The 14,647-nt window shown below is 41.9% G+C and overlaps 1 protein-coding gene across 1 annotated transcript; it reads right to left on the reverse strand.

The window, feature by feature from the left end:
* Positions 1 to 12: 12 nt before the first annotated feature.
* Positions 13 to 10,417, reverse strand: LOC128360773 (multidrug and toxin extrusion protein 1-like). The gene is made up of 17 exons (XM_053321271.1): positions 10,052 to 10,417; positions 7,812 to 7,913; positions 7,651 to 7,719; positions 7,403 to 7,551; positions 7,244 to 7,286; positions 6,918 to 6,962; positions 6,469 to 6,566; positions 6,284 to 6,381; positions 5,770 to 5,883; positions 5,626 to 5,693; positions 5,415 to 5,523; positions 1,997 to 2,072; positions 1,522 to 1,591; positions 1,302 to 1,434; positions 1,050 to 1,144; positions 924 to 966; positions 13 to 466 (listed from the first exon to the last, which is right to left on the reverse strand). Exons 1-17 carry the CDS (start codon positions 10,181 to 10,183, stop codon positions 273 to 275), a joined length of 1,638 nt encoding a protein of 545 aa, XP_053177246.1. The 5' UTR covers positions 10,184 to 10,417; the 3' UTR covers positions 13 to 272.
* Positions 10,418 to 14,647: the final 4,230 nt, after the last annotated feature.

Here is a 14,647-nt window from a genome sequence, read left to right on the forward strand (position 1 = left end):
CCTTTAGTTTGATTTCTTGTGGACACATACATAAAATTGGTAAATTTGCTGTGAAATATTGTGACTGAATTCTTTAAGCATTCATTCGGTGATCATGAACTTTTTCTCTTTGTGTGCCTTCCATCTGCTTTCTGCTGATCTGCAGTCGTGCCTGTCTACTGCAGGTCCTGCTTTGACATCATGTAATGCAAACATCTGCATCACATTGTGCACTGGTGGCTTAATATCAAAGCTACTCTGAATACAACAGACTTTGCTCATGTTCATGTACCCTAGTGGGTTACCAGTAGGTTAATAATGACTCCAGCAGCCAGGATGAACAGCATGCCAGCAAGAGCCAGACCCCTACGCACAACCACAGTAGTATAGGGGAGCTCGTCTTCCACTGCTGGTTCCACCTCAGTCTCAACCAGGTCCATCATATCTGTTTGGCCCTCTGACTCTCCCAAATCATCTGGTTGGGAATCTGGACATACATATGCAAATGTAACTGTCAAATCTTGTCAGTGAAACATTGTGACCCTTGAATTGAAAGCTTGTAACATGCATTTTTGTCAAAAATGAGTTAAAGTTTTGAAACTTCACTATTGTAGATTTTTATCAAAGACACTGTAAATAACTCTGTTAAATGCCAAACAAGTTGAGGTTCATTTTAAACATTTAAAAAATCTTCCTTGGACTAGTGAAAAGCTTTATTTAGCTTTATTTTATTTAATCATTATAAGCTTCCACACGGCTTGGTTTTTGTCCCGCAGACACACAATGATAACAGTGACTACATTTCAAGCTCAGTATATGATCATGATACTACATTTCTTAAAGGCTTAAAACTCACAGGGAAGAATGTATAATATCCTGTGCTGTATAGGATAAGATGTGTTATATTCTCTAGCAGTATAAAATGCTTACATAATTTTTCTTACCCATGTCTATAGAGCTTCCACTCACTCCAGCTCTGATCTGAGCCTGGAAGAAGAACAATGCACAAACATTTTATTCATAAAGAATTTGCCTCAAGTCATTTAGAGTGGGAAATATAATGTACTAACCTCTTGTGTTGCTTTCTTCCAATTCATCCTCAACAGGTAGATAATAAAGAAAGAGCACTGCATAGACACACATGTTAAGAAGCCTGTCCACAGACCTGGAGGGGAGATAAAGCCATTTTTACATCCCATTTAGGGAGTAGCAAACAGATGTTGATGTTGTGGTTAATGAAAAAAGGACATACAATTACCAGTTAGACAACAATATGGCACATTACTGCTAAAGGATGGAAAAATCTCTGCTGTAAATCTTACCCTTTATTCCTAATTTGGCTGCAAACATCAGTGGCACTCCAATAGGAAAACCAATACCATAGTAACCCACAGTGTTGACAACAGCCCCAACTTTCTGTTTACCTGCTCCTCTTATAATGCCTCCTGAGGTAGCCTAGTCACACAAACAGAATAAAGAGGTGGTAAGATGTGCTCAAAAAATCACAAGATCTTATTTGGACATAATGAAAGTCATACTTACTGATAATGCATCTAGGGTGAAGAATGGAGCATAAAAAGACATAATATCTGCAACCTTCTGTCTGATTTGTCTGTTGGTAAAGAAGAACAACTTTAAATTTGGTTTGAGAGAGGTGACAAATGATAAGAATATTAGATTTGTGTGTGTTATACTTGAGCTCTGTGCAATATTATATTATCTTAGTATCTTTGTATTGCCATTTTGTCTCAATTCAATAATTCTTCACAGCATAATTCAGCATAGCTGTCAAGAGCATTGACCTCAGCTTAATACTTAAAAGAATATGTAAGCAAAGGTTACTGTTTACTGTGTATGCAATAACTGACATAAAGGTGAAAGGTAATTTAAGAGCCCTGTTATCTCTTCCAGACCTGATGACTCTGTATGTGCCAACACTTTGAGTAGTGGGTAAGGTAATGAATACAGTTTTGATCACAAAAACACATAATAGAGATATACACAAGGATATACTCACTCATCATTTGTAAAGACATAAGAGATATGGTCCTTCAAGCTCCCAATCAGAATTGCCACACATATAGAGATTGACCCTGTGATAAATGGTAACAGACTTTAATGTGGTTTGAATTATCCACCAGTTGCATCATTCACAATATTATGATTTATTTCCTGCAAACCTCTCACTTATTAAATTCACACTGTTGGACAACCACAGCCTCACACTGTTGGACAATGAGTAGCTTTGTGTCACAGGATCAGGATCAGCTGTTTAGGACTGTATTTGTTTATGTTTAACTCTCCTGTCATTTCAGATCTTGCCACTCCCTGTCCTGCAATCACCTCGTTCCCCTCACCTGAGCTTCCCTGCCCTCTTCCACTGCTGGCCATCATCATCATCATCATCATCACCACCATCTCTCAGTTTAGTTAGCTTTTTAGATTGAAGTCTAGCTTTTGTTTTGTGAGTTAATACAATTTTGGTTTGGGGCACTTGATTTTCATCTGATTCGTGCTTTTGGATACTGGGACATTACAGCTGTGCTCCTAAGTTCTTTAACTTTCAAGCAAATCTTGCAGTAATTCCATCCATCCATCCATCTTCTTCCGCTTATCCGGGGTCGGGTCGCGGGGGCAGCAGCCTAAGCAGAGAAGCCCAGACTTCCCTCTCCCCAGCCACTTCGTCCAGCTCTTCCCGGGGGACCCCGAGGCGTTCCCAGGCCAGCCGAGATACATAGTCTCTCCAGCGCGTCCTGGGTCTTCCCCGGGGTCTCCTACCGGTGGGACGTGCCCTGAACACCTCACCAGGGAGGCGTCCAGGAGGCATCCTGATCAGATGCCCGAACCACCTCATCTGGCTCCTCTCGACGTGGAGGAGCAGCGGGTCTACTCCGAGCTCCCTCCGGATAACTGAGCTTCTCAACCTATCTCTAAGGGAGAGCCCAGCCACCCTACGGAGGAAGCTCATTTCGGCCGCTTGTACCCGCGATCTCGTTCTTTCGGTCACTACCCAAAGCTCATGACCATAGGTGAGGGTAGGAACGAAGATCGACTGGTAAATCGAGAGCTTCGCCTTTCGGCTCAGCTCTCTCTTCACCACGACGGATCTGTGCAGAGTCCGCATTACTGCAGACACCGCACCGATCCGCCTGTCGATCTCCCGTTCCATCCTTCCCTCACTCGTGAACAAGACTTGAGGTACTTGAACTCCTCCACTTGAGGCAGAATCTCATCCCCGACCCGAAGAGTGCACTCCACCCTTTTCCGGTTGAGGACCATGGCCTCGGATTTGGAGGTGCTGATTCTCATCCCGGCCGCTTCACACTCGGCTGCGAACCGATCCAGTGAGAGCTGGAGGTCACGGTCTGATGAAGCCAACAGGACCACATCATCTGCAAAAAGCAGTGACCCAATCCTGAGGTCACCAAACCGGACCCCCTCTACACCCTGGCTGCGCCTAGAAATCCTGTCCATAAAAATTATGAACAGGATCGGTGACAAAGGGCAGCCCTGGCGGAGTCCAACCCTCACTGGAAACAAGTCCGACTTATTGCCGGAAATGCGGACCAAGCTCTGACACCGGTCATACAGGGAACGGACGGCCCTTATCAGGGAGTCCGATACCCCGTACTCCCGGAGAACCCCCCACAGGATCCCCCGAGGGACACGGTCGAATGCCTTCTCCAAGTCCACAAAACACATGTGGACTGGTTGGGCAAACTCCCATGCACCCTCAAAGATCCTGCAGAGGGTGTAGAGCTGGTCCACTGTTCCACGGCCCGGACGAAAACCACACTGCTCCTCCTGAATCCGAGATTCGACTATCCGACGGACCCTCCTCTCCAGCACCCCCGAATAGACCTTACCAGGGAGGCTGAGGAGTGTGATTCCCCTGTAATTGGAACACACCCTCCGGTCCCCCTTCTTAAAAAGAGGGACCACCACCCCAGTCTGCCAATCCAGAGGCACTGCCCCCGATGTCCACGCGATGCTGCAGAGTCGTGTCAACCATGACAGCCCCACAGCATCCAGGGCCTTGAGGAACTCGGGGCGGATCTCATCCACCCCCGGGGCCCTGCCACCGAGGAGCTTTTTAACCACCTCGGCGACCTCCACCCCAGAGATAGGAGAGCCCACACCCGAGCCCCCAGGCCCTGCTTCCTTACCAGAAGGCGTGTTGGTGGGATTGAGGAGGTCTTCGAAGTATTCCTTCCACCGATCCACAACGTCCCGAGTCGAGGTCAGCAGCACACCGTCCCCACCGTACACAGTGTTTACGGTGCACTGCTTCCCCCTCCTGAGACGCTGGATGGTGGTCCAGAATCTCTTCGAAGCCGTCTGGAAGTCTTTTTCCATGGCCTCACCGAACTCCTCCCATGTCCGGGTTTTTGCCTCAGCGACCGCCCTAGCTGCGTTCCGCTTGGCCTGCCGGTACCTGTCTGCTGCCTCCGGAGTCCTACAGGCCAAAAAGGCCCTATAGGATTCCTTCTTCAGCTTGACGGCATCCCTCACCGCCGGTGTCCACCAGCGGGTTCGGGGATTGCCGCCCCGACAGGCACCGACCACCTTGCGGCCACAGCTCCGGTCAGCCGCCTTAACAATGGAGGCACGGAACATGGCCCACTCGGACTCAATGTCCCCCGCCTCCCCCGGTACATGGTCGAAGCTCTCCCGGAGGTGTGAGTTGAAACTCTCTCTGACAGGAGACTCTGCCAGACGTTCCCAGCAGACCCTCACAATGCGTTTGGGCCTGCCAGGTCTGCCCGGCATCCTCCCCCACCATCGGAGCCAACTCACCACCAGGTGGTGATCAGTTGACAGCTCCGCCCCTCTCTTCACCCGAGTGTCCAAGACATGCGGCCGCAAGTCCGACGACACGACTACAAAGTCAATCATCGAACTGCGGCCTAGGGTGTCCTGGTGCCAAGTGCACATATGGACACCCTTATGCTTGAACATGGTATTCGTTATGGACAATCCGTGACGAGCACAGAAGTCCAATAACAGAACACCGCTCGGGTTCAGATCAGGGGGGCCGTTCCTCCCAATCACACCCTTCCAGGTCTCACTGTCGCTACCAACATGGGCGTTGAAGTCCCCCAGCACAACGAGGGAATCCCCAGGGGGAGTGTTTTCCAGCACCCCCTCCAAGGAGTCCAAAAAGGCTGGATACTCTAAACTGCTGTTTGGACCATAGGCACAAACAACAGTCAGGATCCGTCCCCCCACCCGAAGGCGGAGGGAGGCTACCCTCTCGTCTACCGGGGTAAACTCCAACATACAGGCACCGGAACAGGTACAGAATTTGCAGTAATTCATTGAGCAAAATTATAATTAAGTAACAATAATTACAGTATTATCTTACCTTGAAATAGATAGAATTTTTATAAGATAATAACACATGACAGATAAATAGTGCTTAAGAGCTTACCAACCTCCACAGAATATTGCTATTTTAGCAGACCGCTTGGCCTGCTCTGTTTCTCCAGCTCCCAAGGCATGTCCAACTCTCACATTGCCTGCCACACTGAACCCCAGAGGAAACTAATGACAAAAAATGAACCTGTTGTTCACTACATGCATTATAGTTCAATTCACCCAATAAGAATGCATTGATTATTCAGCAATATAAAATGCAGCAATTACCATGTAAGCAACATTGTATACTTGGAACATAACAGACTGAGCTCCGAGTTCTGTCTCACTTATCAGACCTATCAATGTAAAACAAAAGTTCAATTTCAGACCCACTTTAGTTCATACTTCATAAATGCTGTAATGTCACATTACCTGCTAGAAAACCTCCAATCTCATACGTCCACCAATCAACACACAACATGACCATGCTGGGGATGGCCAAGTAGATGTATGAGCGCCAATCCCGCAGGCATTCTTTAGACCAACCTGGGTAGTCAAAAAATGAATGATTCATTCAGTAAATCAGTTTATCAATTAAACTGTACATGAATGTATCTATAGAATGTAAATGAACGTAAATGAATCACGTTGTTGTGTTTTCTAAACACATTACTTTTGGCAATATTATTAAAAAACACTACAGTCATACTATAGGTGGAAATACATATTTGATTATCATATTCATGTATTCACTACTCACTATAAAAACTTTTTTAATCTAATGTTTCTCCTGAGCTACAGCTTTATTAAACTGTCAAACAACATTTCTCCCACTCTGAGTTGTATTCATTGCTGTAATGACTCATTATAACACATGCTGAGAGACACTACTGGAGCCTCTAATTATATATACAACTCGCTCCTTCAATGCAAATATTGTACTCACCTCCCCAAGTGGCCTTGTGAAGACCTTTACATATGATATAAGCATAGAGAATCCCAGCCAGGGAAAACTGAGAAATTGTGTTGGCAGCAGCAGAACCTCTGTATAAAGTATTTCACTGTGTGAGGCGAGCAATGATAATGATACTGAAGGAAGAAGCCATATGCGATTCAAAAGGCAATACTCACTTTATTCCCAGATTGAATTGGAAGAGAAGGATGTAGTTTATGAGTGCATTAAGGAGATTGACCACAACGCCTGTGATAACCTCTGGCCATATGATGCCCTGAAAGAGGAGTGCCAGATATTCTTGTGATTAGATGGGGCATTACTAAAGTGAGAATCAAAAAAGGAGCCCAGACTTCATTGTCATCTGTATACCAAAATTCCTTGTGCAAATATAGAAATCAGGGAACACCAGTTTAATCTTTAATGTCACATTAATGTGCAGCCTTGAGCTACACTGTGGTAAAATGAATAGAAAGCTGCCAAGTAGAATTTTTCAGAATATTTAATGTTATCCAATTGTGGATAAAAGGAAGCAAATCACAGACTATCACTCAATCATATTAATCAATCTGTCTTGTTTCAGTTTTGTCAGAGTTATTTAATGTTCACTCACTGATTATGGATTTACCTGGTTTTGCAGATATTTTGTTTCCAATGAATACATGAATGTAGCCTAGTAAAGACAGAACAGAGAAAGAAAAAAAGAAACAAATCACTGAGTTACATATACTGTATGTGGACACAATAGGCTTTTCATATATTCATTTGAACAGATTAGTAGGATCAATTGGAGCATCCCAACTGGGCAAAGTGTAATAACACATCCTATATCACACAAACACAAACACTCATTCAGAACTACATCTACAGTATGGGCAATTTAGGTCTTCCTTTCACCTGAACAGCACGTGTGTGAGCTGTGTTCACTTGTAGGATGAGGTTTGAAATACTCACAGGAAGTGCTGGCATAAAGATATTCACATACATCTGAGACAACCTGGAGAGAGATTAACCAACAGAATCAGTAATTCACACGATCACAAAAGCAAGAATGACAATGTAAAGACAACTAACTAGAGCAGTAGGAGAGAAGTCAATTTTGAGATGGCTGACCTGGCGACCTCTGGCTCCTGTCTGACCGCCAACAAGATGTTCTCTGTGTTGACAAAAAGTGCCCAGCAGGGGAAACATGCCAGTAACAATATGAGGATCCCCCGCTGCAGAATGACCCCAACTCTCAGGAGATTGCGACTCCCAAAGGTCTGTAAGAAGAAAGTATATATTTATTTTTATACCACCACTTTTTTCTTTAATTAAAAGACACTGAAAATCTGGTGAAAAAAGGTATGACAGGCACATACCTGAGAAATCAGTGTATCACACGCTGATGCTAAACCAACGCCAATAGATATACCTGTAACATTAATAACCTGGGGATATAACAAATATCGGTTGATTACGCTCTGTTGCTCAATTGGTTTAATTTTACAATGTCACAGTAAGACTATAATATTATACTTACTGTTATGGCTAAAGACACTCCTGCCAGCTCTACTTTTCCCAAATGGCCACAGAAAACAGTACTGACAAAACCCACAGCCATAGTCATGAGCTGGGCTATCATCTAAGAGAAAAGTCAAAATGAATGAAAATCAGCTGACTATTGAGACATCATGAGGCTGATACACGATATTGGGTTCACAAGAACAAGACGAGACGAGATTTTAACACTATTTTTAAGAAAACTTATATGACGAAATATATGACTGGAAAATAGTCTTTTATTTGACTGAAAGTCACAAAATGCAAAACAATGCAGGTGCATTTTGAAACTAATCATCTTGTTATGAATGTCAGGCTGAAATGTTATGATGGAGGCTGAAATGGGACACTTGTCATGACAAATTTATTAGGAACCTAATTAAATTCTGAAAAATAAATACAATTGTTTTGTGTTCTTACAGATTCTGTGATAGACTGAAAAGTTTTGGGGTCCTATAGAAAATGTGAACGCATCCGGACAGCTTCTGCTATGAGCCAAGCACACTGTCTGCTGACCAGGTGGATGATCCCTTGAGCATTGGTCTGTCTCCAGAAAGGAGCAACAAGAGAGCATTCCTCTTTGTTTTCTTTTTTCCACTTCTGTGTGTGAGCTGCACTTTGAACCCAGCTCCAGTTATAACAGTGTGAGAGTGCGCACACATACACAGTGGCCTGTAAAGCATCAATGCAAAATGAATTGCAAGTGAGTGTTTCAGTTGTGTGTGTGAGTGTTTTTAGTAGTGTGTGTGAGAGTGTTTCAGTAGTGTGTGTGAGTGTTTCAGTAGTGTGTATGAGAGTGTTTCAGTTGTGTGTGTGAGTGTTTCAGTAGTGTATGAGAGTGTTTCAGTAGTGTGTATGAGAGTATTTCAATAGTGTGTATGAGAGTGTTTCAGTTGTGTGTGTGAGTGTTTATAGTAGTGTGTGTGAGAGTGTTTCAGCAGTGTGTGTATGAGAGTGTTTCAGTAGTGTATATGAGAGTGTTTCAGTAGTGTGTGTGTGTTTCAGTAGTGTGTATGAGAGTGTTTCAATAGTGTGTATGAGTGTTTCAGTTGTGTGTGTGTGAGTGTTTCAGTAGTGTGTGTAAGCATATCATTTTTCAGTTGTGTGTATGAGAGTTGTGTATGAAAAAGAATTTGGCCTGTATGTGTTTCAGTATATTGTATGAGTATTTTTGTTTCATATGTGTATGTGAGACTTTTCTACATTCATTGCTGCAGTTCTGGACTTTTAGCTTTATGCCACAGTTCTTTTGGACTCTTTCCTCACCTTTGCTGGTTTACTCTTTTCCGTGCGTCCATGAGAATGTGAGTATTGAGTTATTATTCTGTTGTAATAAGTGTAAAAGTGGTGGTGTTTTATATTGTAACTTCTCATGTATAAATGACATAATAATATAAAGAACCCTCACACATTTCTTTAACTTATCATTTGTGTCTATTATGTCAGTGGTAGTGATGACAGGTGTCTCTGAGCTAAACTGTGGCCCTTTATTGATATTTGTTTAGAGTTATGAGGATTAAATTTGGCTCATGTGCTATTTATCATTGTATTAATTTCATGCCACATTGATATGTTTATTATTATTGCATAAGCCTAATCTCTGTTTATGTTTACATTTAATCTGTTTTGTGTAGTAACCACACATAGGAGCATCACAAGACCAGCAATAAATGATTGCATTATCAGTGTGTGTGTGTGTGTGTGTGTGTGTGTGTGTCATAACTGGAGTAATTGACATATTCATATCATTACTGTTCTTACCAGACAACCTGTGGAGAGTGTAGTAATATACAGAATTAGCGATTAAGAGTTCGATCATCTATCCTCCCTGAGGTCATACGTTTGGGATTCAGTAAACCAACACCTCGTTTACAGTATTACTGAATAATGTCCCTAATGGGCCCTCATAGAAAACCGACCGTCTTTTTTTGTTTATTTGGCAGCCGGCGTGATGCCTGTCTGAATGCAGCTGAATACTGCTTCGGGATATAGCATTCACCTCGACGAGGTATATCATCATGTTTTAATATCGATATTGATATTAGATCTCGTGGGACGAGATCTCGTCACACCCCCGTTGGTTTGTACAGTGGCATTTCATCAGTTAAAGCTGTCCATATATTGGAGAAGTTTAAAACGTGAGTTTAAAGTGAGATAAAATTATTTTTTTAATCAGTGATCAGTTTTCTGTTTGGACAATAAAATATAGACTATACTTACCACTGGTCCAGCCAGTTTAAACAACTCTCTGACTTCTGCCTTGAACCCGACAGGGATCAACATGCGCACACGTCTTAACACAAAACATTCCCTCCATGAAGAAAGAGTTGAGCTCTCTGTGGTGGTCTCCATGGTGTGACTGTTGCTCTATTCACTGAGAGTGTTGCTGATTTAGGGTCCTTTCCCTTCATATCATGAATGAAAGCTGAAGCACCGTAAATCCACCTACTTCCTGTGGGTCAGTCAGTGGTAACAAAGGTCACAGTCAAGTGAACAGCAACACAGACCATTCAGGACGCTTTACTCTCACACGCGCAGCATTGATAGTGACACAAACACACGCGATGTCACTCTATAGGACGCACTCCTGCTCGTTCCAGATTCCGGGACTGGAAATGGTATAGGGAGAGTTGGGGTGTCTGTAAACGGGAAATGAATACAACAGTTAAGTAGACACAGGAGTGTCGGCTATATGAAGCTTTTAAGAGATGAATGACAGTGAAATAAAAATGGCCAATAATGTCCAAGTCACGAATGCTGGCTTTCAAGTAGTTGAGCTGGTACACCTCAGAAACCATCAGGTGCTGGGAGACTACTGGGAGAGGAGTGGTGTACTAAATGTACTCTGTCATTCCTATACACCGAAATGGCTCAGTCCCGCAAGTCCACCGCACAAATGAGAAAAGCAATGGTTTCAGATGCTCCTGACCAGCATGGTGTCACTCCCACTATCTCAGATATACTGCCAGCCTCGGAGGATGACTCGAACGACTGGTGGTATCCTCCTGTTGCGTAGGATACCACCAGATATGGCCCGACCTGACCTCAGTTGGCCTACCAGTCGCAAGCCCTAAGTATCAAACCCTGTGCCGTGGCCACCATCCAAATCCTCATGTCCCCGAATGAACTCTGCCATTGTCGGGTCGCCAATGCAGTTTGGGGGTGGTGGGGGCAACCTCCGGATACTATTTATAATCAGGCACAGATCAGACGGCCGAGTGTTATATGGGGTCCTCATTTACCTGGCTAGTGGGTAACGCTAGAAACGAGCAGCTGGTATGTGTTGTATTCTTGGTTTTAAACTGTTTTTAACATAAATTATTATTATCATCATCCAGTGCTTTACTACTTTTATCGGTAATAATCGGTAATAGGCGGGATGCATAGTAGAACGGGCAGAACAGTGAGTGACGCCAGCACGGGTAATACGTGGCCGGTGTTTCGGATTAACTGGTGACCGTGTTAACTGGTGACTTTCGCGTAGGTGTCATAGACTGTATGGTAGGTGTTCAACTAAAATGACTTTATAGTTTAATCACTTTTCATCTGTGTTTAAAATCTAAGTATCTAACTATTTATGCAAGTATAATTGTGTTCAGAAGACTCATTCACCTCTCGTCACTTAGCTTGAAATGTGAGAAAGTCACCTCTTAACACGGTCGCCAGTTAGACCGAAACACCGGCCGGCTACAAACATTTTGGGGTAATGTGATATGCTTTTGTATTTGATTGTATTTTAATATAGCCTAAAATGATTCAGCTTTTTAGTATTTGTTTTTATTATGCAATGTACATTTTGTCAAATTTAATATTTTGGAGGGTAACTTTTTTGTCTCTTTTCAGAGCTCGGCGCACCTTGGGTTGTCAGCCGTTGTTCTTATGTTTATTTTATTGGCTTTTATTCGTTGTTGTTTTTTATTATTGCGGCTGTTTTTATTTATTTATTTAAAACCTGAGCCAAAGCACATTTTATCTCACAGCAGGGAGTGGTTGATTGGGGAAAGACTGAGACTGGTCAATGGGAGACAATTATTACATGTTTTTATTTATGAGTAAAGCTATAGGACATGGAGTGTTTTTTATTTATTTATAATGTATGTGTGTATATAGTCCCACCTTATGTCCAAGCCTTTTATGATTGTTATACTGCCTAATTAGTCTGCTTTAATCCCCACTAACTGTATGTACATCAACCACATGTTTACATTAAACTATTGTTTGCTCTCCAATTGATGTATTCATTTACGGGCCTCACTTGGGGTTGTTGTAGTCATGGGCAGTAGACAGTAGTTCAGCCCACACATAACACAAATACTACAGATAGTACTACAAATTACGTGAAATTTTCATTCAGATTTTGAATATAACACTGGATAAGATAGCCTATCTAAATATTACATTTAACAAGTGAATAGGTTTGTTATTACTATTACAAGTATGATAAAAGCTCCAATGTAACACATACATGTTTTAATGCTGATTTGTATCACTAGATGGAGCCATTTCCCCATTTATAGATTCTGATCCTTTCCTGTTGTTACTCACAAAGTGTCAAGTGATTTCCATTTTATATTGTCTCTATTATATCACAAAGTAAATTAACTTAATCATGAGAACACATATATTAAATGTCCTCAATTTCGCTATTGAATCAACATTTACCATGTTATTCATTACAATGCTTTTCATACTTTATGATCATGATTTACAGGTTTATTTGGTTATTAATGTAAAAAGACAAATTAAGACAAGCTCCATGTAATCAACCATACAAAATTACCTAAAGTTGCATTTACCAGTACTGAATTTCTGAATGTCAGATAATCAAATACATTTTTGCTTTATTGGCAAAGACCACAAGGTTCTTATATATATATATTGAGAAATGAGAGTCATGGTTGTTTTTATGGGAAGTTTCTGCCTCCCAGAAAAGGTGAATTATGTGTTTGTTTGTTTTTGTTTTTTTAAAGGCTGAATTAATTTTTATATGATAATATAATCATCATATTTTCTAAATTAAAACCTATGTTAAAAGGGTTTAACATGTAAGTATATAATGTTTTAAAGAGATAATGAAGTTCTCCGAGTTCCGTAAGAGGACATACCCAAGTCTACAATTCATTTGAAATGTTATGCCCTTATAAGGTCAACTAATAAAGCAAAGTGCAATGAAAGTAAGCAATTATGCACTGACTGACCCCTTTATATTGTAACTTTGCCACTAAGTCATGTGCTGGCTAGACTTGGTTGTCATTGATTCTGACCACCAATGCATAAACACAATCTTTCACAAGAGCCTCAAAAAAGAAAAACTGCTCATTGTGTTTGTTACATCAAACAACCTCAGCATCAGGTGACAATGTCCTGTAGGTCTGTGGGAAAGACGTCATTGTGTTGAGGGAAATTTAGGTTGGACATGCATACTCTTTGACCACCGGACTGTCTGTGCTTTGTTTTAACATGCAAGGAAAAATAGGCGGGCCACTTTGAATCAGCTGACAGTAAATGTCAAGGCTCGATTGACGAAACAGTTTCATCAAAACAGTGTTTTGAGAACTTCAGAGAGAGGGACACAATGGTAGGGTTGCTGTGCTTCAACCTCTTATTACACCTAAAAATGCCAATTTTGCGAGTGAAGCAGTGCAAAGAACACATGAACTGTGGTCATACAGGAAGATGAGTCATCCTTCACCCTGCTTTTGAGCACACGTGGAGCACATGCAATACGTGTCAAAATGGGAATATTCCCCAAGGTGAAGGGTTCTGGGACCTTACAGGTACAGTATATCCACTGGACACATCGTAAACTCAAAGTCTTGGTAAGACACTGCATAAGACTCAGTAATGCAGCATCTTGAGATGGAAGCACATTCTTTCAGGATGACTACTCCATTTCTATGAGACCAACACCAATCTTATGTCTGTGCACTAAATATGAAGCTTCAGCCATCAACCAATTAGCTTAGTCTAGAGACTGGGAGCAGGTGGAGCCAGCTACCCTCGTCCTATGATTAAAAACCAAAACAAGAAAGCAAAAACAAAACAATCTGCCTATCAGCTTTCTTGTAGGCTGATTTTTTTTCTCTTTTGGACAAAGCCATATGGTCATATTAAACATAGAAATATGTTAAAATGATTTGGAATTCCTTTATTTTCATGAAAGGCATACATAATTATTGAAAATCTGACCAAATTATGGGGGAGTTATGTTCTGTAATAGCCTAGCTAATATTATCAACCCCCCTCCCACTGGGGACATATTGTGTGGACACAGAGGATGTTTACTTGCAGTACTGTTAACAGCTTTAAATAAGAGGCATTAGCTTCATTTCAGAGAGCCACCTATAGTACCATCAGAGGATTCTGTGTCATGTTTTTCAAATCATTATTCATCAAGCAGTTTAAATGGTTTATCATGGTTTGAAACAGGCTGACTTTTGCCTGCTTTGGATTTGTTCCCAACTTGCTCGTGTGCACGTCTTGGTACCTTACAGTTTACAGATTTTATTCTCTACAAATCTGATAATGTGTGATACAGGAAATAAGGAAATAATTTTAAGGCCAATTTTAGTTTTGCCTTCTCAGTATGAATGTACCTTGGCCTTCAGAATGCAAAGAAAAGCCCTCTGTCCTCTTTTAGCTTTTGGCCTGACTCTGTCCACAGCTTAATTGGATACTTGAATTGCTAACTGAAACCATCTCTACACACAGTGCCAGGAGGGACTGATTGTATCAGACAGGCAACATATTGTCCTTATGTGTAACTGATACAGAGGAGTTGGGAGACCAACGCTTGCTTAAAAAGCCTTCTCATCC

The sequence above is a fragment of the Scomber japonicus genome, chromosome 6, assembly GCF_027409825.1.
Source record: "Scomber japonicus isolate fScoJap1 chromosome 6, fScoJap1.pri, whole genome shotgun sequence".
Classification (NCBI taxonomy): domain Eukaryota; kingdom Metazoa; phylum Chordata; class Actinopteri; order Scombriformes; family Scombridae; genus Scomber; species Scomber japonicus.

Coding starts and splice junctions, on each gene's coding strand:
- LOC128360773 (XM_053321271.1), bottom strand. CDS start 10,183: ATGGAGACCACCACAGAGAGCTCAACTCTTTCTTCATGGAGGGAATGT. Junction 6,567..6,917: donor CAAAATATCTGCAAAACCAG/GTAAATCCATAA, acceptor CTCCTCTTTCAG/GGCATCATATGGCCAGAGGT. Junction 1,145..1,301: donor AGCCAAATTAGGAATAAAGG/GTAAGATTTACA, acceptor TCTCCCCTCCAG/GTCTGTGGACAGGCTTCTTA.